Source organism: Muntiacus reevesi, chromosome 2 (genome assembly GCF_963930625.1).
Source record: "Muntiacus reevesi chromosome 2, mMunRee1.1, whole genome shotgun sequence".
NCBI classification, from domain to species: Eukaryota; Metazoa; Chordata; class Mammalia; order Artiodactyla; family Cervidae; genus Muntiacus; species Muntiacus reevesi.
In genome coordinates, this window is record NC_089250.1 from 145,149,380 (window position 1) to 145,175,295 (window position 25,916).

Genomic DNA, 25,916 nt, shown 5'->3' on the forward strand with positions numbered 1-25,916 from the left:
TTCCTCTTCACTTTCTGCCATAAGGGTGGTGTCATCTGCATATCTGAGGTTATTGATATTTCTCCTGGCAATCTTGATTCCAGCGTGTGCTTCCTCCAGTCCAGTGTTTCTCCTGATGTACTCTGCATATAAATTAAATAAGCAGGGTGACAATATACAGCCTTGACGTACTCCTTTTCCTATTTGGAACCAGTCTGTTGTTCCATGTTCAGTTCTAACTGTTGCTCCCTGACCTGCATATAGGTTTCTTAAGAGGCAGGTCAGGTGGTCTGGTATTCCCATCTCTTTCAGAATTTTCCACAGTTTATTGTGATCCACACAGTCAAAGGCTTTGGCATAAGATGGGGATTAGGATTAGGGGACTTCCTGTGATGACAGTAGGGGGCCATAGCAGCTTCACTGGATATTGTGGTCCTTTGGGGATTTTGGAGTTGGTATTCCAGGTGACCCTAGCCCCCAGTCTCATGACACTTTCCTCTTTGCTTCACACTTTACACTGTGGCAACTGGTCGCAAGTCATCAGCCACAATTTCATCTACTCTCTGTAGCCAACACTTCGGAGTCCATGACTCAGGCAAGATCCACCTTCCGTATCTGTACTTCTCAAGTTTAATGGGCAATTCTTGCCACACCCTTTCTCTCCATAACACACCTCTACCCCCCAGCACCTACAGTAGGAACCATAGCCTAGCAGGCCTGTGATAAACAGTTGAGGAATGAACAAGATAGGGTCCTGCTCTCACAGGGCTTACATTCTGGTTGGAGAAAGAGATTCAGTATATACACAGGAACTCAGTTTGTGATAAGTGCTATGAAGAGAGGAAATCTAGTGATGTGATGAAAAGTAACCACAGTAAGGAAGGTCTACTTCAGATGGAAAAAAGTAATATAGTTAAGCAATGATAGTGATTTAGACTAAGGAACAGCAGTGGAGAGAGATGGTGAACTTTTGATGGTGGAATTGGTGATTTTATTTTTATTTTTTATTTTTTTGGGGGGGCTGTGCTGCATGGCTTGTAGAGATCTTAGTCCCCTAGAGATCCAGGGATTGAGCCTGGCCCTGAGCAGTGAAAGCACCAGAGTCCTAACCACTAGACTGCCATGGAATCCCCAGGATTGGTGATGAATTAAGGAAGAGTAGAGGGAGAGTGGAGGGAGAATTCCAGTTGAGCTATTTCAGATTCTGAAAGATGATGCTGTGAAAATGCTGTACTCAATATGTCAGCAAATTTGGAAAACTCAGCAGTGGCCACAGGACTGGAAAAGGTCCATTTTCATTCCAATCCCTAAGAAAGGCAATCCCAAAGAATGCTCAAGCTACCACACAATTGCAGTCATCTCAGACACTAGTAAAGTAATGCTCAAAATTCTCCAAGCCAGGCTTCAGCAATACATGAACCGTGAACTTCCAGATGTTCAAGCTGGTTTTAGAAAAAGCAGAGGAACCAGAGATCAAATTGCCAACATCTGTGGATCATCAAAAAAGCAACAGAGTTTCAGAAAAACATCTATTTCTGATTTATGGATGACACCAAAGCCTTCAACTGTGTGGATCACAATAACTGTGGAAAATTCTGAAAGAGATGGGAATACCAGACCACCTGACCTGCCTCTTGAGAAACCTGTATGCAGGTCAGGAAGCAACAGTTAGAACTGAACATGGAACAACAGACTGGTTCCAAATAGGAAAAGGAGTACGTCAAGGCTGTATATTGTCACCCTGCTTATTTAATTTATATGCAGAGTACATCATGAGAAACACTGGACTGGAGGAAGCACACGCTGGAATCAAGATTGCCAGGAGAAATATCAATAACCTCAGATATGCAGATGACACCACCCTTATGGCAGAAAGTGAAGAGGAATGAAAAAGCCTCTTGATGAAAGTGAAAGAGGAGAGTGAAGAAGTTGGCTTAAAGCTCAACATAAAGAAAACTAAGATCATGGCATCTGGTCCCATCACTTCATGGGAAATAGATGGGGAGACAGTGGAAACAGTGTCAGACTTTATTTTTGGGGGCTCCAAAATCACTGCAGATGGTGATTGCAGCCATGAAATTAAAAGACACTTACTCCTTGGAAGGAAAGTTATGACCAACCTAGATAGCGTATTAAAAAGCAAAGACATTACTTTGCCAACAAAGGTCCATCTGGTCAAGGCTATGGTTTTTCCAGTGGTCATGTATGGATGTGAGAGTTGGACTGTGAAGAAAGCTGAGCGCCGAAAAATTGATGCTTTTGAACTGTGGTGTTGGGGAAGACTCTTGAGAGTCCCTTGGACTGCAAGGAGATCCAACCAGTCCATCCTAAAGGAGGTCAGTCCTGGGTGTTCATTGGAAGGACTGATGCTGAGGCTGAAACTCCAGTACTTTGGCCACCTCACTGGAAGAGTTGACTCATTGGAAAAGACCTTGATGCTGGGAGGGATTGGGGGCAGGAGGAGAAGGGGACGACAGAGGATGAGATGGTTGGATGGCATCACCCACTCGATGGACATGGGTTTGAGTAAACTCCAGGAATTGGTGATGCACAGGGAGGCCTGGCATGCTGTGATTCATGGGGTCGCAAAGAGTCAGACACGACTGACCGACTCAACCCAACTCAACTCAGAGGGAGAGTGTGGAAGGAGAAACGAAGACTCCTAAATTTTGACCTGAGCAACTAGGTAGATGGTGTCATTTATTGAGATGGGGAAGACTAGGAATGCATGAGTCAAAACTCCATTTTGAACATGTTTACTATGACCATTATAGATCCACATCAATATGTCAAATAGGCAATTGAATATGTGGGTCTTGGAGCTCAGAGAATTCTGGGGATAAAAACTTAGGAATCTCCCTGCATATAGATAATGTTTAAAGCCATGGGATTGGATGTGTTATGGAAAAGAGGCTCCGGTCTGAGCTGTGGGGACCAATGTTTAATATTCCAAATGAGAAGGATGAGTTATCAAGGGAGGACTGAGAAGGGATGGCCAGAAAGGTAAAAGAAAAACAATAAAGAAGAGTGTTTTGAAATGGATCAGCTTAACAACATTCAGAATCTAATCAGTGGCCAGAAAAAAATAACCAGAATCCCAACCTCCTGTCTTTCTCTTTGTTTTTTTTCCTGGTTCCCATTGTCTGCCCTAGTTCTGGGGTACTTCTCAGTTCCTAGAAATTCTCAGCTTCAGACTTACACTTCCCTTAAGCTTGAAAGTACCCTAAAATATAGAGACCGTCTCCATATTTAAGCCAATTATATACATACACTTACCATGCCCATTTATCCAAATCATAGTTATTCATACAATTATGAAATGCCTATTACTTGCCAGGCCCCAGGATAGGATGGTAAGGGGGAAAAAAACCTAGTCCAGGCACTCAAGGAGTCCTCAGGAGCTTACAATGTAACAAAAAAGACAAATAATCACTCAAATAAATACACTTAAATATACAGTTACAAACTGATAAGTGCCTGGAAGGAAAAGTATAGTACATTGTCTCGATTATACATGACATGCATAGCATCCATCTTTCACCCACAAATTTTTACTGTGCTCCAAGGCCACCTTGGACAGAGATTTGGGGGATTGAGTCTAGTATCAACCTTCCTATAAACTTATCAGTTGATCTTGAGCAAGTGCTTTTTGGGCCTGTTTCCTCTTTTGTACAATGGAAGACAGAGGTAGACTGGATCATAGGTTCTTAATTAGGGCCCATGGATGGGCTTCAGGGACACAAAAACATATGGAAAACTGTGCTATTTTTTTCCTCTAGACAGTAGGTCCACAAATTTAACTAGATCCTACAAAGGGGTTGTGACCTAAAGGAACCCAAGGACCTAAGAAGCAGACAGCTATGTGATGATGTGAGCAGCAAAAACATGACAAAATGAAGGACTCTGGAAGTAAGGTTTTGTTTCTTAGACACCATTCCCCTCCCTTAATCTTGTCAATGTATGCATTACAATGTTGGAAGAGAAGGCCTGATCCCCCTTCTATGGACTGTAAAGCTTAGTTACCACATAACACTGCCCTAGAGAAAGGATGGGAGGAACTTAGCATTGGCAGCCCCTCTCCAGGAGCAGAACAAAGAAAGGTTCCTACCCCACACAGGAAGCTTCTATTACCCTTTATGTCAACTGCTCCATGGTGACCCGTCCTTGATCTACTTTATCTGCTCCCCCATCATTCTTGGCTAGAGTACAGACACAAATGTACATCTATACTAGCTGGAATGTTTACACAAAGGAACTTTCATTAGAACCTAAAGGGAATTCCCCTCTTAAAAGCATTTTAAAATTAACTAAGATATATTAATATGTAAATTAGAAATTCTTGATTTGACTTGAAAGAATGTTTAGCCAAAAGACAGCTGGCTTGGCATAGTCTTTGGGACATCAATCATCTTTCTCTTCCTTGTCTCCTCCATGGATAAGAGAGATTCAGGAGCCTCTCTAAGGTCCAGGAGGTTTCCAGCTCTTCCAGAACATGTGACTTGATCTCCTGCCAAGGGTTGGCCATACTCTAGGAAAGGAAGCATTGTCTTTGGGATCTAAAAGGCTGTTTGAGTTAGGGGTTGTGAGTTTATGTGTTGGGTAGGAGGGACAAAAAGGCAGAGACAGCAACCTGTGCATAGCCATTGTGTTTTATTGGATCTGGTGATTTTATTTTACAAAAATTACAGAGGAACCAAAAATGCAAAGTAGTCAACAGTGTTCTTATGGGGAAGGGGGCTCCTTGGGGGCCCTCCCCCTCAGTTCACAGCTGACTGGGAAAGTGAGCTAAATGGGACAAGCAGATATACTAAAGGGTAGCAGTGTGGCCAGGCTGCTGACAGTGAGGTGGGACCTGGATCCTATGGTCCCTGCCTTCCAGGTGTGCTCAGAGGCATCTCTGGGTAGATTGACTAGAGCAAGAGGAAACTGAGTAGGCTATGAGGAGGCTATGTGGGGAGGGAGGAATAGAGCCTGGGTATATCAAAAATTCTCAAAAATGCCCCCACACTGGGTTCAAATGCTATGTCTGCCTCCTTCCTTCCTTTTTCTCCTAAGGCATCCACAGGGTGGTCCCTGACTTACTCCATGCCTCCAGGTCTAGAGGAAATGACAAATGAAAACTTAAGTTGCAGCCATCATAGAAGGTAGGCCGAAACTTTGGCAGGTATCAGTCAAGACAGCTCCCACCCATCTTCCCCCCCCACTGCCACCACCACTACCCAAACAGGAAGGAAGAAGAGGAAGAAATTCCAGGGATCTGCCAAAACCCGGATCCCAGGTTCTCCTGGGATACTGAGGAGTACATGGAAATTTTCTGGGGATATTTCCAAGGTTTTCTGAAGAGCCTGGAAACACATATTCTGATGGCTTGGGGTGGCAGACCTGTAGAGCTCAAAGCTATAGCCTGGTATGCTGTCACTGACAATCCCCAGGGTTTTCTGCTCTCTACGGCAATTGCCTCCTAGGGCCTATCTGCTGGCTTAGGCCCAAGGTTACTCCCTCCACATTCTTGACCCCCTCCTACAGCACTGTCAAAGGCCCTGGCCTGAAAGGCCAGTCAGTGCCGAGGACAGAACAGCCTTTTTATAAGGGAATCTTAGGGGAAATGCTTATGAGATCAGGGATGGGGGAAGCACCATAGCAGGAGACATTTTGCCTAGTGTTGTGGTTTCTCAGTTGGAGGTTGGGAGGGGAAGGACCACTCAATTCCCATAACAGGGCACCCTCGGCACTGAGTTTCAGGCACGAAGGGGGAGCTGTTGGGAGCTGAAAACACTCCCACAGATACACTCTGCCCACTCCCTACCCTCCTCAGCTCCAGCAGTATGGACCACTAAATCCCCAGGCTCTTGGGTTCCTATAGCCCCCAGGGTAGAGCTAGGATGAGGACAGACCTGGGAAGAGAAGGGTGAGGTCCACCTGGACTAGGGCTAGAGCATGGTCCCCCCAGGGCAACTGACCCCCTCTCCTGGGGAGCTAGATGACATTATCAAAGAGTTGCATGGACCTCATGATGTTCTCGTCCTGTAGCCATGGTGGGAGAGGCAGATTGGAGAGAAAGGAAGAAAAAGAGCTTATCAGAGAAAGGGAGAAGAACACTGATTCAGAAATAGGGACGTTCAGAGACAGAGAGAGGCAGTGAAGAAGGAGATACTCAGAGAGGTGGGGAAGGGTCAGGTCTCCCCACGTTATGAAGGAAAACGATTCAGAATTGGGGGTAGTTAAGGAGGTGGTACTCTGCCCAAAGGAGCTTTCTCCTACATCATTGAATCAGGCCCTGAGTCCAGATCAGGAAAATGTAGAGGGCAGGGCCCTGTACCTTTTGACAAGACTCAATGAATTCCTCAATAGTCACCACGCCATCCTTGTTCCTGTCCATCTTCTGCAAAAAGGTAGTCAGGTAGAGAAAACAGGAGGGATGACAGGAGAGAGGCAGGCAGAACTTGGGTAAGCTCCCGGCTGGGACCTTGCCTCCTTCCTTTCACTCCAAAACCCAGCCTGCCCAGTCCCAGGCACCTGGAAGAAGCTCTCCACGTGCTCCCTTGGGGCCTCCTCCCGGAGTGCAGGATACGTGTACTTGCCCATCATGTCATAGATGGACTTCATGATATCAAGCATTTCCTGTTAGACCAAGAGAGAAGAGGATCCCTCCTCAGAGTCTCCAGCCTCCTAACTAGAAGGCCTGGGGCCTGGGGCCTGGGGCAGACCTCAACCCTTGCTGGTGATGCACATGTGGGTCACATTCCCGCCCCCCCCCCCAGGGCCCTGTGCCTGTCCCCATACACATATAACCCCCCACCCCCAGCTCATCAGTTGCCCCCCACCTCCTTGGTAATACAGCCATCCTTGTTGAGGTCATATAGGTTGAAGGCCCAGTTCAGCCTATCATCTGTGGTTCCCCGCAGAATCACCGACAAACCAGCCACAAAGTCCTAGAAAGGAGGCAGGGGAAAATGAGTCTTCAGATACTTTCACTCAACCTGGGTTTGGGTTGGCCTTGAAGTTCCAGGAAACATGCTTCCCTGGCCCACCTCCTCCAGCTCACCTCAAAACTGACTGAGCCATCATGGTTGGTGTCAAAGGCATTGAAGAGAAAAGTGGCGTATGTGCTGGAGTCTGTAGGATAAGTGTGGTGAGCAAGCTTGGCTTCCAGACAGGAGCAGACTTCCTACCTCCCTACCTCTGTGGGGCTCTGCCAACTCCCAACTTGACATTTCCGACCCCTCCAGAACCGCTCCCCAAGGACTTGTCTCCTTACCTCCTTGAGGAAAGAACTGGGAGTAAATCTGCTTGAAGTTTTCCTCATTGACAATTCCACTGGGACATTCCTGTGGGTAGGGTGGGGGAGGGAAAGCAGACTAAAGGAAGAGAGGAAACCATCTTCTACTTACCGCCCGTCGTCTCACCCACGTTCCCACCCCACCCTCTGTGGTCAGAGACTCCCAGAGAGGTGGGAAGTCTTTGCGTCTCTAGGGGGCTCACCATGTAGCTCTTCTACTGGAGGGAAGACATCTCCCAAGCGCACAAATAAAAAGCACAGAGCGGACAGGCCAGCCTACAGGCTCCCTTCTTAAACTGGCAGGCACCCCTACCTAGGAGCTGTCCTTTCCCCTCCCCATCACTGTCCCTCCCGGAAGCAAGAAAAGTCCTGCACAGACCCCGCCACTCCCCAGCTAGACTGATCTTTGCACTCACGTTTTTGAAACCCCGGTACAGGACCTGCAGCTCCTTGCGCGTGAATTTGGTTTGCTCCTGCAGCTGCTCCAGACCCTCGGGCCGGTGACACACGGTGGACAACTCAAACTCATCCTCCACGCTGTCTGCGGGGTGGGGGCGGTTGGGGGGGGAGGGACAGCCGCGCCTCAGGCCTGTCCCCCATGACCCCTCTTCAAAATCACTTAACTATCCAACCCCCCCACCACCACCATCTCCGACGCAGGAGACCAGCCTGCCAGTTCCCCTGATCCAGAGCCAAGGACTTCAAGGCAAGGAAAGAAGACACCAAGTCAGCTTCGAAGTTAATCAGCGGGCTTAGTCCAAGGCCAGGCCTGGTCCCAGAGCCAGCGGTCTGAGTCAGCGCTGGCCCCTGGACCCTTGATCCCTGGTTGGAGGGGAAGGCCCCCAGTCCCATCTTCATCCCAGGACAGGAGCAGGAAAACTGGGTTGGAGAAGGGGCTTCTGAGGGTGGGAGCTCTGGGCCATCCCTTACCAAACTCAGATCCGCCCAGCCTCACCCTTGCCCCGCCCAGACCCAGCCCTCCAGCCAAGCCCCGCCTATCCCAGCCATGCCCAGCCATGCCCCGCCCAGCTCCAGCCAAGCCCCATCCATAGCCCAACTCCTGCCACACCCCTAGTGTGCCTTAGAGAACGCCACCACCCCGGCCCCATCTCAGCCCCACCCCAGTTCCCAACATCCAGTCCCCAGGCAGATGCCCCCAACCCAGGCTCCCAAAGTTCCCCGCACCCGCCCCCACCAGGAGAATAAGTCACCTGGGTCCAGCAGGCGGGGTCTGTGGGGGCGGAGGGAGGCTGGGGCGGCTAATGCTGAAGGGAGCGAACTGTCACCGAGAAAGCGGAAGACACGGCCAACTGCACACACCTCGCCCCTCACACTCACAGCACATCTCATAGACCTGCTTGTTACAATGCACACTCCCCATCTCCGCGCGCACGCAAAGGCACACGTAACGAATGAGCACAGACACACACAAATCGGACCTTACGCATATCACACCGGCCCTTTTTCGGAATCTAACCCCATGTGGGACCCAGCAGAATCAAACACAATGACATTCTCCAGTAGTGACTACAAACCGGGTCTTTATAGCTTGCAAAATGCAGTATGTATAATCCTGTGAGGTGGACAAGGCCCAAATGAGGAAACTGAGGCCTACAAAGTGAGGTCACTCAACTGGGGACCAGGCTGGTCCTATAAAACTCCAGTATCCTGGTATCTGAAGGAAGGTGGACTCGGCCCTTACACTTGTATCTAGTCAAGGCACTGGTGACCTACCTCTCAAAGTCCAAAACATGCCCAAGGGCAGGGAGGGCGGCCAGACAACAACCCCATGCACAGACCCTCACAGCCACCTGGTCCCACCTCTGCCACCGTGGCCACACACACAGGATCAGGGAGACCTCAGCCTGTCACACTGACCACGCCCCAAAATCCAGATCCCGCCCATTTAGCAGGCCCAGATGGCCCACACTCAGGCCCCGCCTCCATGCTGACCACGCCCACACATTCCCTGGGTAATCACGCCCCCTCGCACCAGGGTCAGCCAGCGCCCAGCCCACCTCTGCCAAGTTGGTCACGCCCACACGCACTTTCACACTCCTTATACCCCAGGCACACACGGGCCCCACCCCCGGAAGCACAGGAGAGGCACTTGCTTTCACTGACTGAGGGCAGGGCTTGGGGCCCGCAGCATGGCAGCAGCTTGAGGAACCGCTGCTTCAGCGCTTTTTTAGTGGGCCCTGGAGTGTGGCCTGGGAAGAGAGAAGACCCCAGGAGGGAACATTAACCCCGCTGTCCCTCCATTCCCTGTACCCTCCCCATCATCACAAATCGACCCCGGCTGGGGGCGGGTGTTGGGGGAAGATGGGGGGTGGAGAGAGTAGCTGGGGCAGGTTAGGGGGGTCCAGTGGGTTTCACAGGCACGGAAGGTCCACCAAGATGGCTCGGGCACCTTGTATAAAGGGACACAGCTGGGGACAGCAAGATGGTGGGGGTGGGGAAAAGTGGCATATTGGCCTCAGTCTTTGTTGACCCAGTGTCCTTGGCTCCAGTGCTATATAACGGGACCTCTGAGGATGATGTCCAACCCAAGGACACCTCTCTCTCACACACACATATACAGTGACAGGTGTGTATACACAGAACAATAAATTACAGAGTGATGGATGCCACACAGGGACAGCTTGATACCCAGTACCTCACTCAAACCCAGTGGCCTCCCAACACATGCACACACACACACACAGATATACCTATTTTGACCTAGTACTTACTCTTTAATACAAACATACAGAAATGTGACTGACCCAGGAAAAACTGGACAGACATGTAGGCCATATAGGCCATCTTACACACAGCATGATCAACCAAACCACACAAAGAACCCACAATGACCCTGGGGCATCATGTCACAGTATGGTCATCATGCTCATATCATATTGTAACCTAGGTGCCCATGGCACCAGATACCTAAGGTGCACCTTACCCTCAGAACCTGCATTTGCCCTGAGCACACCCACCTTTCTTTCCTATAATCCCTCATTTCAAGGCACCTAGAATCTTCAGGCCAGCAGAATAGAGTTCTCAGCTAATTCATCCACCCTAAAAGTATGTCCCCTCCCAGTCCTTTCCAGTATGACTTACTCTTTGAAGGTGAAATGATAGCAAACTTTGAGACAATGACAGACTTTGGAGATGAGTATTTTGTTGTCATGTAGGACTATCCAGAGTCCACTGATCACAGTCCTCCTCACTTCCCCTTACTTATATGTGTATCCTGTGGCTCTAATTTATTCCAGGGAGACCCTGCAAGTTCCTGTTGTCTGTCTCCTGGCTGCACCCACCTCCAGACTCCAGGGCCAGAGCTCACTGAACCTGTCACACTGACTGAAGTTGGCTTCAGTCCATTCCTGGAGGGGCCCAACTTTGTTTAGTTGTAGGTTGACACCCCAGCTCCTTTACAGCCCCGCCTCCCAAGCCAGGCTCCACCCTCAGGAAGATGCTCTGCTCCCAGGAAGGAACTGCTTGAAGTTGGCACCTCCTCTCTCTCCCATTTGTCCTCTCTCCCCCGGAGCTATGGAGAGGAGGGAGAGAGGGAGGCAGTGAGCTGGGTGATCGATGGCGGTTTGGCCCCTGGCCCAGGACTCCATTAGCCCAGACTTTGGTTTCCCAAAGCCTATTGTGCTGGGGGCCTCCGGTGGTATAGTAGCCTCTGGACTGGGGGGATGGCTCCCGCGCCTCTCCCAACCTCCCCATCTTCACACATGCCCCCATCTGGTCCCCTGCCTGCTTCAAGGACTCAGTCTCCTCTAGGCTCTTCTGAATTGGGGAGAGAAAGGGGGTGCCTTCAGCAGACAGAATGCCTGCATTTCCTTGGATGTCCACCCCCCTCTTGCACCAACAGTCTAAAGGGGATGGCAAGTTAGATCCCGACTGACTTCATCTTTTCAGGACTGAATGAATCCCAATGCATCCAACACCAGTCCCTGCACCTCATCCCACTTCAATAAATGCAGCAGAGGATGGAGGGTAGACTAAGACTTTTCTGCTCTTACTGAACCCTAAAGCAGGCAACTCATGAGCCTTCTTCTTGACCTCAGCTCCTTTTACATCTTTTCAGTTCTCCCATGTGTCTACCCTGCAGTCCTGTCCATAATGGAACTAGGGAACAGCTATGCTATGAAGTTGCACAGTTCTTGGTATGAAAAAGGAGAGACTAAAAATCCCTGGAGAAGGCAGAACATGTTCCCCTCTCTACATTTAGTATCACTCTTCCACTTGACTTTGGGGTCAGATGGAGAACTGACTTCCCACTCACAATGTCTAGACTCTGGAGCCAATTCTGCCCTCAGATCCTGAGAGGACCTAGGAGAGGCAAGGAGTCTTGGGAAGCAGGGTCCCTGATCTGACCCACCCCTCACTCTCCTACCAGAGTTGATCTATGAATGTTTCAGTCACAGTATCCCCAACTCTTGTCCCTCCAGAACCCATCCCATCCTTTGCCTTGGGTATGGAGCTGGCATATTCTCAGGAACTCTGAAACAGCCACACACACAATCAGATACCCCAAGAGGCTCAGCCACACACTCCGTGCCCCTCAGGCACCTTTGCCATGTCATAAAGCTACACACACTGTCACTCAGACACAATCACATTCCTGTCACATACACAGGTTCAGGTAGTCACACATGTTGTCCTTTCTTACACATGTGAACACCCAGTCACACCACCCCTGTATCTCTCACACACTGAGTCCACATGTACTGTGACCCAAACCTGCAAGGATGGAGGTGTGGAGTCACACATCTTCAGAGCCATTGTGGGTCCTTGGCCCCAAAAGGGGACCACCCCCACAGAAGTCTGGTGTTATCTCAGGATTCCCAGAACCTCCTTCCTCTATTCAAGATACCTTGCCTGTCTCCAGACTTTTCCTCATTCCTCCAATTTCTCCTTATCTCCAGTCCCAGTCCCCCCATGCTGTACCCCTCACCACCGCCCTGCCTCCTCGCCCTCTTTCCTCACCTCCCTCAGACACCCGGTCCTCCAGATTCCCTCTCTTTCCTCCCCAGATCCAGCCCTTGAGTCCCCCTCTTTACCTCTCCATGATGTCCTACTCCCCCACCTTCTCTCTTCCCCTCCCCCAGATACCCCATCCCATCACTAACCTGCTTACCCCTGCAGCCCCCACCCTAGTCATAAAGTCCCCAACCCTCTAGCCAGCAGACCAGACATGCCCAGATACCTGCGTTACCTTCCAAGGAGACAGGCTCAAAGAGGCCAAACTGCTCCAGGACCTTGACAAACAGGGCGAGGACCACAAGCACAGCGACCATCTCCAGCCCTTCCAGGTTCATGGTGGGCCTGGGGCATGGCCCCCCAGGCTGAGGCTGGCCCGCCCTACTCACGCTTCCTCCCCCTCAGGCTCCCCAACCGCCTGCAGTCTCCCTTCCTGCTCCTTCCCCGGATCTCCTCCCTCTCCCCCCTCACCCCGCCTCCCCACAGGCCTCCCAACCACAGCCTCTTCCTCTTTGCGGGGACCACTTCAGCCTATAGATTGATATCTCCTCCGGAGCTTCTGGTGAGAAGGATACGGCCCAGGCCAGGCCAGAGGAGGAGCAGTGACTTGCCTCTGCCCCTGAGGAGCTTCCCTCAGACACCTTGTGGCTACTCTGTGCCAAAGAGGAGCAGAGGGAAGACCTATGCTTAGAAGTCAGGGGCAGGCAGTGTGTATGTGTGTGTGTGTGAGTGTGTGTGTGTATGTGTGTAAGACAGAGAAACTAGGAACTGTACATGCGTAAGAATATGTTATGGGTGTCTGGGTGTCTTCATGTGTGTATAGTTCTGTGTTTGTGTGCAGAGAATGTATACCTCTTATATATGTCTCTCTGTGTGTTTACACGATTGTGTACCTGTCTTAGGGATGTGTGTGGTGTATATGGGTATGTAACCTGGGTGTCTGTGGTGTGTGTGAGTGTATTGGAGTATTTGAGTGTGCATAGAGTATGAGGTATCTATATTTTAGCAGGGTTGTGACATGGGGGTCTGAAGACTGGTAATATGAATGTATCCTATAATTAGGAGTATGGGTCTGCGGTGGTTGTGTAATTGTATCTGCATGAAACTGTATGAAAACTTAAGGGATGAGAAGGCAGTGGCCTCTCCAGTCAGGAGGACACTACCAACATTGATCGAGGTTGCCATGGAGACTAAGAGGTGGGAAGCACTCTTCTTCCCCCTGGCCACAGACAGGGAAATTGAGGCCCAGGGGAGGGAGGGTTAGGTCCAATAGCCTGGGCAGGGAAAAAAGGCCGCTTAGCCCTAACATGACCCTCTGGGGAGGGGACTCATTGAAGCTGACTTTAGGACCCAGAGAATCAACCTCCTTGGGAGAGGAAGGGCTTCCTTGATAGCTCAGTTGGTAAAGAATTCACCTGCAATGTGGGGGACCTGGGTTCGATTCCTGGGTTGGGAAAATCAGGAAAGGATGGGTGTGCTCTTCCCTTCCTTCTGGCAGGGGCCTCACTCTGGAGCTGCCAAAGTCCTGCCTGCTCTTTGGGAATCTTCACAGAGCTGACAGGAGAAACCCAGGGTTAGAGGGAAACCTGAACCTTCCAAGAGAGCCACCCAGCCTCCCCGGGTGCAGTCCTGGAGTTCTTCCCCCATCTTCCGGTCTCCCTCCAGGCGGTGGTGTGTGGTAGCAGGTGGAGAGAGGCTTGTTGAGCCAAGGAGCCAGGAAACACCAGCCTCTGGGCTACTGCCACAGCTGGTGAGGGACTGAGCACTCAGTATGTGCTAGATAATGTGCGGTGTGACATCATCACACTGAATCTGCACAATAAACCTATGAAGGAGGCACTGTTACCTCCACATTATGGGTGGGAAAACTAGGCAAAAGAAGTTTAAGCAAATCTCCAAGATCAGTAAGTGTCAGATCTTCAATTTTCAGCCATCCTGACTGAGCCTGCACTCTAAACTACACTACAGTACAGTGGCTCCCTTCATAGACAGCTTGCCCACACAGGAGGCCCAGTTTAGGAGGATTAACCCCAGAGGGACCCTTCCCTCCCTAAACAGCTCTGAGATGACTGTGTGTCAGCCTCAAAGTTAAAGTTGAGAGTAAAAAAGTTGGTTTAAAACTCAACATTTAGAAAACTAAGATCATAGCTTCTGGACCCATCACTTCAGGCAAATAGATGGGGAAACAATGGAAACAGCGATAGACTTTATTTCTGGGGGCTCCAAAATCACTGCAGATGGTGACTGCAGCCATTAAATTAAAAGATGCTTGCTCCTTGGAAGGAAAGTTATGACCAACCCAGGCAGCATATTAAAAAGCAGAGCCATTACTTTGCCAACAAAGGTCCATCTAGTCAAAGGTATGGTTTTTCCAGTGGTCATGTATGGATGTGAGAGTTGGACTATAAAGAAAGCTGAGCGCTGAAGAATTGATGCTTTTGAACTGTGGTGTTGGAGAAGACTCTTGAGAGTCCCTTGGACTGCAAGAAGATCCAACCAGTCCATCTTAAAGGAAATCAGTCCTGAATATTCATTGGAAGGACTGATGCTGAAGCTGAAATGCCAATGCTTTGGCCGCCTGGTGCGAAGAACTGACTCATTTGAAAAGACCCTGATGCTGAGAAAGATAGAAGGCGGGAGGAGAAGAAGACAGAGGATGGCATCACTGACTTGATGGACATGAGTCTGAGTAAGCTCCGGGAGTTAGTGATGGACAGGGAAGCCTAGCGTGCTGCAGTCCATGGGGTCGCACAGAGTCGGACACAACTGAATGACTGAATTCAGCTTGGAAATGGGGGGTAGTCCCTACTGCTTCATTTGAGGTTCACGGATCTGCAGTTCTACAAGGCCACCACTGGGGGTCAGGCCTTCATCTCACACCATTTATCTTACCCCTTCCTTCTCCCAACATCCTTGGGAAGGTGTGGGAATGACTGGGCAAGACCTTGCCCCTCTCCCCTTCTTCCTCCAGGAAGAAGTCAACTCAGGGACTGTTTTTGGTTTCTCACACCTTTGAAGGTTACACACCTTTGAAGGGTTTACAGATAAAATGAGCAAATATTCAGTATCTCCTCACCTTCTAAAATCCATGTATGGCATTTAATACTCTTCCCCTGCTCTCATCAGCAGATCTCTTTTTTGAGCCAGCTTGGCCTACTCACTGTCCCCCAAACATAGAAAACTTGGTGCTGTTTCTTACGTCTGCTCCTGCTAGTCCCTCTGCCTGGAATGCTCACCCTCTGCTCTCCTGTCCTACATTCTTACCTGTCCTTTAGGGACAACTTAAATTCCCTTTTCTTCAGAACCTCCAGCCCTCAGCAGGCTCCCAGCTACCTGAAATTCGACCATACTCATTGTTGGGCCCTCAAAACTCAGAACCTGTGTCTGTAATATTATTAGCGGGAACAGTAAAAGGAGGCAGCATAGCATGGTAGGAAATAGTGTGGGTGAGGGTGCCAGGCTCCTTGAGTTTAGATTTGCCACTTGCAATTAACTGGGCAAGTTCTTAATCTCTGTGTGCCTCAGTTTCCTACCTCCTGTGGTTTTGAGGCCCTCTGAAATGAACTAATACATGTAAATCTGTCAGAATAATTCCAAGCACAGAGTAACTTTATAATTTGCTGCTATTATTAATAACAGACATTCTCCTGCTTACATTTCTATAGCTCTTAACAATTTATAAAGCATTTCCACAAACATTGTTACTTCCATGGCTTCTCATGACAACCCCATGAAGTAGGCAGATGAAAAGTATTGTACCCATTTCACTGATGAGGTAAATGAGGTCCAGAGAAGTAAAGGAACTCACTCAAGGTCACCTAGCTAAGAAAGGATGTTGCAAATTTGAACTCAGGTCTTTCTGGATCAATTCTGTTTCCTCAATTAGATTCTCAGGTCCTAGAGGGCAAAGATATTAAAAATATTGGACCTATACAAATTGAATGCCAGGCTCTGAGCCAGTGCCTGTGCAACAAAGGTGAACCAAACAGAGTTTTGGCTTCCTGGGCAGGGAGAGACAGTCATTGACAGAACTATAAAGCAACTATTCATTCAAAAAATATTTGTCATGTGTTCACTAGGATCTGTTCAAGAACAGGCCATGAAATGAGCTCTAACTGGCAGCCCAGGAAAAACCTGGAGAGGGTATATTTTGAGCTAGTTCTTTCAGTTCAGTCGCTCAGTCGTATCCGACTCTTTGTGACCCCATGAATCGCAGCACGCCAGGCCTCCCTGTCCATCACCAACTCCTGGAGTTTACTCAAACTCATGTCCATCGAGTTCGTGATGCCATCCAGCCATCTCATCCTCTGTCATCTCCTTCTCCTCCTGCTCCCAATCCCTCCCAGCATCAGGGTCTTTTCCAATGAGTCAACTCTTCCAGTGAGGTGGCCAAAGTACTGGAGTTTCAGCTTCAGCATCAGTCCTTCCAAAGAACACCCAGGACTGACCTCCTTTAGGATGGACTGGTTGGATCTCCTCACAGTCCAAGCGACTCTCAAGAGTCTTCTCCAACACCACAGTTCAAAAGCATCAACTCTTCAGCACTCAGCTTTCTTCACAGGCCAACTCTCACATCCATACATGACCACTGGAAAAACCAAAGCCTTGACTAGATGGACCTTTGCTGGCAAAGTAATGTCTCTGCTTTTTATACGCTATCTAGGTTGGTCATAACTTTCCTTCCAAGGAGTAAGCATCTTTTAATTTTATGGCTGCAATCACACCATCTGCAGCGAACTAAAATGGACTGGAATGGGTGAATTTAGCTCAGATGACCATTATATCTACTACTGTGGGCAGGAATCCCTTAGAAGAAATGGTGTAGCCATCATGGTCAACAAGACAGTCCGAAATGCAGTACTTGGATGTAATCTCAAAAACGACAGAATGATTTCTGTTCGTTTCCAAGGCAAACCATTCAATATCACGGTAATCCAAGCCTATGCCCCAACTAGTAACGCTGAAGAAGCTGAAGCTGAATGGGTCTATGAAGACCTACAAGACCTTTTACAACTAACACGCTAAAAAGATGTCTTTTTCATTATAGGGGACTGGAATGCAAAAATAGGAAGTCAAGAAACACCTGGAGTAACAGTCAAATTTGGCCTTGGAGTATGGAATGAAGCAGGGCAAAGGCTAAGAGTTTTGCCAAGAGAACATGCTGGTCACAGCAAACACCCTCTTCCAACAACACAAGACAAGACTCTACACATGGACATCACCAGATGGTCAATACTGAAATCAGATTGATTATATTCTTTGCAGTCAAAGATGGAGAAGCTCTATACAGTCAGCAAAAACAAGACCAGGAGCTGACTGTGGCTCAGATCATGAACTCCTTATTGCCAAATTCAGACTGAAATTGAAAAAAGTAGGGAAAACCACTAGACCATTCAGGTATGACCTAAATAAGATCCCTTTTGATTATACAGTGGAAGTGAGAAATAGACTTAAGGGAGGTTTGTGACATTGTACAGGAGACAGGGATCAACACCATCCCCATGGAAAATAAATGCAAAAAAGCAAAATGCCTGTTTGAGGAGGACTTACAAATAGCTGTGAAAAGAAGAGAAGTGAAAAGCAAAGGAGAAAAGGAAAGATATTCCCATTTGAATGCAGAATTCCAAAGAACAGCAAGGAGAGATAAGAAAGCCTTCCTCAGCGATCAATGCAAAGAAATAGAGGAAAACAAAAGAATGGGAAAGACTAGAGATCTCTTCAAGAAAATTAGAGACACCAAGGGAACATTTCATGCAAAGATAGGCTCAATAAAGGACAAAAGTGGTATGGACCTAACAGAAGCAGAAGATATTAAGTAGAGGGGGCAAGAATACAAAGAACTGTACAAAAAAGATCTTCATGACCCAGATCATGACGATGGTGTGATCACTCACCTAGAGTCAGACATCCTGGAATGTGAAGTCAAGTGGGCCTTAGGAAGCATCACTACGAACAAAGCTAGTGGAGGTGATGGAATTCCAGTTGAGCTATTTCAAATCCTGAAAGATGATGCTGTGAAAGTGCTGCAGTCAATATACCAGCAAATTTGGAAAACTCAGCAGTGGCCACAGAACTGGAAAGGGTCCGTTTTCATTCCAGTCCCAAAGAAAGGCAATGCCAAAGAATGCTCAAACTACTGCACAATTGCACTCATCTCACACGCTAGTTCTTTAAGGATGGCGAAAAGGTCAGCAGTCTGCCTTAACAAAGGGCCCAACATTTACTGAGCATGCTTTATGTTCTTGATACTTTACACATGTTATCTCATTTAGTTCTCATAACAGACCTACTAGTAGGGTCTATTATTACAGCTGACATGGTCAGCTAGAGTAGAACTATACCCATTTTGTAGATGAAGGAACTGAAGCTCAAAGAGAAGTGACTTTCCCACGACAATACAGATGATAAAAGATCGACCAAGACTTGAATCAGAACCAGTGATCTGCCAGCTCCTTCAGTCTGTCTCTCCAACATGTATGGGGGTCAAGGAATCCTGAGTGACTGCAGCTTAGTTCCTATTAGGGGAGCTATGAGTGATAAGACCAAAAAGGGGGCAAATTCCATGAAGCCTTCGATGCCAAGCCAGACCATTTGAATTGAAAGAGGCAGCATAGCAGCATCTCCCTCCTCTCTGCTGCTGATTCACAGATGGACAGATGGACAACCATTCAGCCAGGTGCCCTGTCCATGGACCCTCCTCTTCCCTCTAACCCTTACCCACACCCTTCAGAGACCCAAGTCCTAAATCACCCATGCCTCTGGTGGGAGGATCTAGTAGAAGTGAAAGAGCAAGTTGCTTTTCAGGCTGTCTCTTCCCCCTACTCAGAGACCTCTCAAGGCTCTGAGCCTTGTGAGAAACTTGCCCAGGTCTGTCCTCCCCAGGCATCCCTCTGTCACTTGGCTCTTCATCCAGTGGAGTGAAGTCTTAATGGAAGCTCTTCAGGCAGAGTGAGGGCTGAAGGGAAATTATCTTGAAGCATTAGGTGAACTCTTCTTTAGGTCTCTCAAATCTCACCACAGAAATACCCCTATCACTGAGTCATTTACTTTATGAAGTTCAAACCCAGAGAAATACTGCCTTCTGTGTTTCCATACTAGGTAACTGGCCCACTTTCCCATCTGCCCTTGCTCCCCTAGTGAAGGACCCAGCCAGTGAAGACCCTTCTTTCAGCCCTCTAGCCCCACTCCATCCTCAGCCAGGATAGAACACAGCAGCCCCCAGCTGCATCAGGTGATTAATGACCTCCCTAGGCCTTGGGGCTATTTTAGGGCCTGGAAGTCATGCCTGCTATGATTGAGAGCTGGCTCTGCCTGGCTCCAGCCATCTGTCACTTGAGACAGGCCCAAGCAGGGGCTCGGAGGACACATGCTCCCCAAGAGACATCCAAGTATGACTCTGGCTCAGCCCCACGGCCCCTCCTTCTGGGAGCACATGGTAAGGAGAGGCCTGCTTATACTCCAGGGGCTCAAGGGGATACGGTGGTGAGAACCAGAGAACTACAGATCCCAGAATGCCACGGGCTAGGTTGTTTTGATCTCCCCAGGCCAGGTGAGGGGATGCTGGATATTTTGGGCCCTACCCAGGCAGCTCTAAGGAAACCCACAGTGTGCATAATCTCAGCAGTGCATTTATATGATACCCACAATCCACATGCCATATAAATTCCACAAATCCCACACCAAGGTACAACCTTGTGAAGTCTACTCAACTAACTTACTGTGACTCAGGAACCCTTAACCCAACTCTAAAGCACAGAATTCCAGTATGTGCAGTCTTAGTGTCACAGAATCCAGGTGGATATGTAATCCCAGGGATGCATGGCCCCAGTGATCACAACCCCAGTGATGTACAAACCCCCTTAATTCAGACCCCCAGAGATAGACAAAACAGTGACATGCAATTTTTATGCCACACAAGTCTATCCATCCCATCATGCATAAACTCACTAGCTGAGTTCATGTTGGTCCAGTCCCACCTCAGGATTTTTTTCTTTCTGCACACTGCCCCTAGTCATCTTAAGATCCCATTAAACTAAGCAGTTCAGTAAAGGGTTTTGCCTTTTCCCCGCCTGCTGCAAGCTTCCTCCTTTTATCCCTATCCCCCTCCTTTTATCTCCCACATCCACCTGCTTGAGGTCGCCACTTCTGCTCTCATGAGAAGCCTTGCCCCCTCCTCCACCATTGTGAGGAACCATGATACCTCTTGTCCTTTCCCCTTTGAAGACTCCTATGTCCCCCACCTTCTCTTTAAGGGACCCTATCCCAAGCTCCACTTCTGTTGGGAGTGTTGTCCTTTAAACTCTTTTCTTTGAGGGATCTTGCCCCTTCCATCTTTGCGAGGGACCCTTTTTCTCCCCACTTCTGTAAGGCTATTTCACTTCTTCGCTTATTTTTTCAGGGATCCAGCCCCTTCCTCCCTTCCTTCCTCCCTTCCTCATACCTGGAGACAGTGACCCAGTCACCAGCTGGTAGAGGGATCGCGCTGCCTGCCCCAGCGGGCTCCGGCACCTGCGGGGGCATCTGTTCATGGTCCTGCCGAGAGCACAGTGGCCAAGCTCCACCCCCAAGGCTCGGGGCGTTCTGATCTCCGCCCCCAAGGAGTGGGCCCCGTGTGCGCGGCGCGGGAGGGCCGAACCCACAAGGACTAGAGTTTCAGGCAGTAGAGTCGCGTTCCGCTTCCTGTCCTCTCCAGGTCATAAGAGGGGAACTCACCCTGGCCCCCATCGTCTGAAGCACCCGCCCCCAAAGTTCTCAGACCGGGGAGGGGCGGGAAAGGGGCAGCACGGACCCTCCCTCAGAGCCTTCTCTGGGAACATTTTCTGAGTTTCCGGTGGGGAAGGGAGCACCCATGGTTTTTGAAAAAGGATCCAGAGAGCGAAAACTTAATCTTTTATTGCCACGTCGCCCCCTTCTCTTCTCATTTTTGACAGAGAAGGGGAAGGGTTAGAGGACTTAGTTGTCATGGCAACTTCCCACACTTCCATACTTCCTGGACCAATGGGCGAGGGAGTAGGAGGGAAGAGGAGGAAATGACCAGTGTATTGGGGTGGCAGAGGGATGGCAGGGACATGCCCCTACTATCTCTGGCCTCTGGCTCTAAAAGTCTGGCACAGAACTGTTCTGTGTCGCTATGTCCTGGTTCAACGGGTTCACACTCTCCCATTATATGCCGATTGTCAGCCAAATGCATCGAGGAAAAGCCCCCCTACCCGAAGTCCTGGCCCTGATCCCTTTCATAGACTCACCCCTATCTGGTTATAACCAAAGTAAACCCTTCCAGGGCCCACTAACACCTTCTAACAGAGCTTACGGGGATCCCACTCCTCCGACTGGGATTCCATATTTTTAGCTGAAAATCCTACATTTAGGAGGTGAGAGTCACCTCTGAACTTCGTGGAACCAAATCTGGCCACATCCCCATCTGGAATCAGCTCTGCAAGCATGGTTTCACTAAGACCACACGGGGGCACCCCAATCTCAGAACAGTATTTATGGCCAGACAGAAGAGACTCCGAAGATCTCTGACGGGGACCGAGTTCAGGCCTTGGCCAGTCAGGTCCCAACTCTCCCATCTTCATCTTTCCTTGATTCCAGCTTGGACAGAACGACTGCTGATTACTGCCTTTTCTCACCTCGTCGCACTGCCAAATGGTCCTGATGGGCTGGTAAGACTGGAGGGGCTGAATGCGGGGCGGGACTCAGACTGGTTTCTCCTCAAGTCTCTCAGATTTGTTTTGAGCCTGGTGTGGTAGTAAGGAAAGCGGCTGGGGCAACCCAGAATGCCCTGAGGTATGATTTTAGCGCCCCCTCCTCCGTGTCAGCCTGATAGGCTTGGATGACTGAAATCGAAGATTACCCCCAGGTTCGATCCAAGGAATCCCACCTGCACAAGTAACATTGGAAACCTGAATAGCAGTGCTGCACTTCCGCCTTTCACGTGCTTCAGCACCGCGGACAACGACTTCCCCTCGGGCTTCAGTGTCTCCAGACACCCAAGGCCTTAATACTGGCTTCCCAACCCCATTTATCTCCTGTTAAAGATAAGCCCTCCTTAGAAAGGAGAGCTCCTGGTAGTGTTTATTTCCACTTTCCAAGTCGTGTGTATGCTGACGTGGAACACAATTCTTGATGCTTGTCAACTTTTGAACTTTCTATTTCCCTTGGGATATAGGGAGGTAGAAAGTAGTATTTCCCATTTTACAGATGAGAGAAGTGAGGCCCAGAGAGCAAAAGTCAAACAGAACTGGCACTCACACTTCCATTCCTTCATCTTCCAGTAAAAGGGCTTCCCCACTTCTACCTAATCTCTGATTCAAACAGCCAAGTGGGGAGGGGATGGTTCCACTTAAGGGGAAAGTGAAAGTGAAAGTCACTCAGTCATGTCCGACTTTTTGCGACCCCATGGACTCTACAGTCCATGGAACTCTCCAGGCCAGAATACTGGAGTGGGTAGCCTTTCCCTTCTCCAGGGGATCATCCCAACCCAGGGATCAAACCCAGGTCTCCCTCATCACAGGCGGATTCTTCACCAGCTGAGCCACAAGGGAAGCCTAAGAATGCTGGAATGGGTAGCCTATCCCTGCTCCAGCGGATCTTCCCAACCCAGGAATCGAACCTGGGTCTCTTGCATTGTAGTCAGATTCTTCACCAACTGAGCTACCAGGGAAGCCCAAGTGAAGCGGAAGAATCAATTAAAGCAAGAAGCAAATACTGAGTGATGTGGTGCTAATAAGGGCCCTGGGGCACTTGCTCCTCTCAAGGATCCTGAGTTGGTGAGAACAGAATTCAAAGCAGAGCTTGGCAGCTGGACCTCTGGAATCCACCCAGGTCTGAAGCTCATCTAGGTCACATCTGAGGCCTGCCTGAGTGGAAGGGCTCCCTCTTCTGGGAGTCTGGGCTTAGGGACTAGAACCTCTCCAGGGTGGGTGAGTCACACCTAGTCCTCTTGGCATCCCCAAGTCTTAATCTCACTCCTATCAAGACAGGCATGGATGTTGGCCTCCCTTCACCTTCTCAGCTTGTCTTCAGACACAGGGGAGACAGTCTCCCTCCTCCTGTTCTCTCTTGGAGTTCTTGGGTTGGCTGCACAGACAGAAACACACGCACATGGAAAATGTATACAAGGTGACACAGTCACCCACACAAACACATGGATCTGCCTACCAAACCCAGGAATACGCACAGGCACAGATGTACTGGCCTCACATATCTTCCCAGTGTGGGAGCGAGAGGATGCCTGGGCAGCAAAACGGTTTGGAAGACACTTACAAGAGGCCACATGGCACTTCCCAGGCCTAGAGCTTCTATCTCTGGGTCTGGAGGGGAAGCAAGAGGGTGTGTTTGCCTCCAGGTCTGGGTGAAGTTTTGGGAGGGCTGTTGAGGGCTGAAGGAGCTTCAGTTGTTAAGAATGATCTCTAAATACTTTGGGTGGGGGCACTGACCCAGCATTAACCAGAGCCTCCCCACAGGAGCTGGGTGTCACTCCTGGAAGCCAGGCTGGGGAGATGGATGTGGGTCCCTCTTTGGGTCCACTGGGCTGTTTGTGGAAAACATGGAGAAGCAGTGGTGTGCACTAAGGACCCCTTTTTGCACCAGGAAGCCAGAGAGGCAGCAAGGGTAAGATATGTCATAGACACAGAGCCCCCCTGCAGACATCACCACATGAAAGTACACAATCAGTATCAAACACCAATATACTCAGTCTCACAATCACAAAACACAACACAGCCCACTTTAACACATGCTTGTCCCAGGAGGTTCACAGTCACAAAGTCTTACAAACAGGCATACCAACATAAAGTGAAAACCTGACACATACTGGCAAGTCACGTGGCATTTCATACAGAATCACACACCCAAAGCAGAGTTGCACACAGAACAGAGATACATGGTCAAAACAACTTCATTAGTACAATCTGGGTCCTACACAACCTCACTGAAACATCTGACAGGATCATACAATTGCAGAGTCACACGCAATCACACTAACTCTGGCTGTCACCAAGCCCAGGGCACATGGCAACCAGCTGTGGGAGGCGCACACACACACATATACACAGACACAGAATGACAGGCGCTCACACACGTAACACCTCCCACTCTAGACCCCCTCCTAGCCTTGTGTCACGCATTCCCACACCTGCTGCCTCTGCCCACCTGCTCTCCCCTGAATCCCCATCCCCCACAGGACCCAAGGTTTTGAACCTCAGTGTCCTGTTGCCCAGAACTGCTGGGAGGGTGCCTGGTAATGGGTCAGAGTGTGGGTAAGGGCCTGGCAGGGATCACAGGAGCTTAAGGGTTAGGGGAGATGGAACCTACCCTCCTCCTCCCCTCCCCCGACCCCCAAGCCACCGACTCACCCGTGAGCTGGTCATAGGATCCGTCCAGGTCTCTTGAATCGGACAAACTCTCCTTACGGCTCTGGCCCCGCATGGCCCCCGGCGCCCCCCTCCCGTCCCCACCTGGGCCGTGGGAGGGGGCGCCGGGTGGCCGGGATAGGGAGCTCACACGGCGCCCCCTGGTGGCGTAGCGCGCTCTCGGGGGCTGGGGTACGGAGAGTACAGGCTGGGGCGAGGAGCCAGGGGATCTCCGGTGTCCAGGGCCCACCTTGGGTACTGGGACAGGAGCGGCAGGCTTGGGCAGTGGGTGAGCGCAGAGCCGGAGGCAGAGCGGAGAAGAGCGCGGAGCTGGAGCCGAGCCGCCTCTCCTCTCCTCCCGCCCCCTCCCCGCGGCTGTCACCGCCACCTCCCCTCTTTGGCGCTGCCGGGATTGGTTCCCCCTACCCCCGCCCCCTCCTCTTTGCAGCTCGGGGGAGGCACCCGGTGAAAGGGTGAACAGAGAAGTGCGGGGAAGGAGACCAGCTCTCTGGCAACACTAGCCCCTAAACCTGAACCCCCGGGTCTTGGGGGTGGAGGAGGGTGCTGGGCCAGAAAGGCCCCACTGTGAGGATTCCCCGGCCGATTCTCAGCACTCCTGATCCTACCCTCAGCATTGGCCGGGGTGTCTGTGCCAGCTCCCTGTCAGCCCGTTTTCTCTGTGGTTCTCTGCCGATGTGTGAGTCTCTGTGGCCCCCACCATTGCCCTGCCCGCTTGAAGGGGGAATGGGGATGTAAAGGTCAACCAGCCTTTAAGGCAGGCTCATCTCAGGCCAGTGGACTACAGTTTTCTCTCATAAGGACCCCTACCCTCACCCACTGCAGAACCCTGTCTCTGGGTCCTATTTGCTCTCAGGGTGCCTTCTTCCATGATCTAATGACCTCTGCTAGCCAACTGCGAAGAAAAAGAAAATAAAGACTGAACCAGGTCAGTTTCTCAAGACTTTCTTGCTCTTTTGTTCCTTTTCTTTCAACTTTTCTGCTCTGCTCTACTCCGTCACCTGCCCTGTCCTACATTCCCTCTGATTCCCAGAGGATTTGGGAAATAATTAAGGGGTCTGGGGATGCAGGCAAAGGTGAGGGGCAATGTCCTTGTTATGAGGCTCCTTCCCTTAGATTAGCTCCTTTTCTGAAGCAAGTGGCAGGCATAGGGTTGGGCTATCTCCAGCTCCCAGTAATGGCGACTGAATGGCTGAGCCTACTTGTTGTTAAGTTCCCCACAATGTTTCCTGGGCTCCAACCCCATGAACCCCCCAAGTGCCATGAGAATTGGTGGGGGGCAATGTCTGATGTGTCTTCATGGTACGGTG

The 25,916-nt window shown here is 49.9% G+C and overlaps 1 protein-coding gene across 6 annotated transcripts; it reads right to left on the reverse strand.

Annotated features, from left to right (window-relative positions):
• Positions 1–4,610: 4,610 nt before the first annotated feature.
• On the reverse strand, positions 4,611–24,943 carry KCNIP2 (potassium voltage-gated channel interacting protein 2). 6 transcript variants are annotated; one of them, XM_065923184.1, is made up of 10 exons: positions 24,592–24,943; positions 9,373–9,468; positions 8,470–8,523; positions 7,675–7,799; positions 7,238–7,307; positions 7,025–7,095; positions 6,804–6,911; positions 6,496–6,600; positions 6,299–6,361; positions 4,611–6,003 (listed from the first exon to the last, which is right to left on the reverse strand). In XM_065923184.1, the coding sequence occupies exons 1-10, from the start codon at positions 24,662–24,664 to the stop codon at positions 5,956–5,958; spliced, it is 813 nt and encodes a 270-aa protein (XP_065779256.1). In that variant the 5' UTR covers positions 24,665–24,943; the 3' UTR covers positions 4,611–5,955. The 6 variants fall into 6 exon arrangements, with proteins under 6 accessions (XP_065779256.1, XP_065779259.1, XP_065779254.1 ...); XM_065923187.1 differs by having other exon boundaries at positions 8,470–8,568; XM_065923182.1 differs by having other exon boundaries at positions 4,611–6,361.
• Between the last annotated feature and the right edge of the window lie 973 nt (positions 24,944–25,916).

What these genes read in the sequence shown, in the direction of transcription:
- KCNIP2 (XM_065923187.1), bottom strand. Translation starts at nt 24,664, where the DNA reads ATGCGGGGCCAGAGCCGTAAGGAGAGTTTGTCCGATTCAAGAGACCTG. An exon ending in ACCCCGCCTGCTGGACCCAG is followed by an intron (nt 7,800 to 8,469) that starts GTGACTTATTCT and finishes CCCACCCCGCAG; the next exon opens with ACAGCGTGGAGGATGAGTTT. An exon ending in CCAGTTCTTTCCTCAAGGAG is followed by an intron (nt 7,096 to 7,237) that starts GTAAGGAGACAA and finishes CTTATCCTACAG; the next exon opens with ACTCCAGCACATACGCCACT.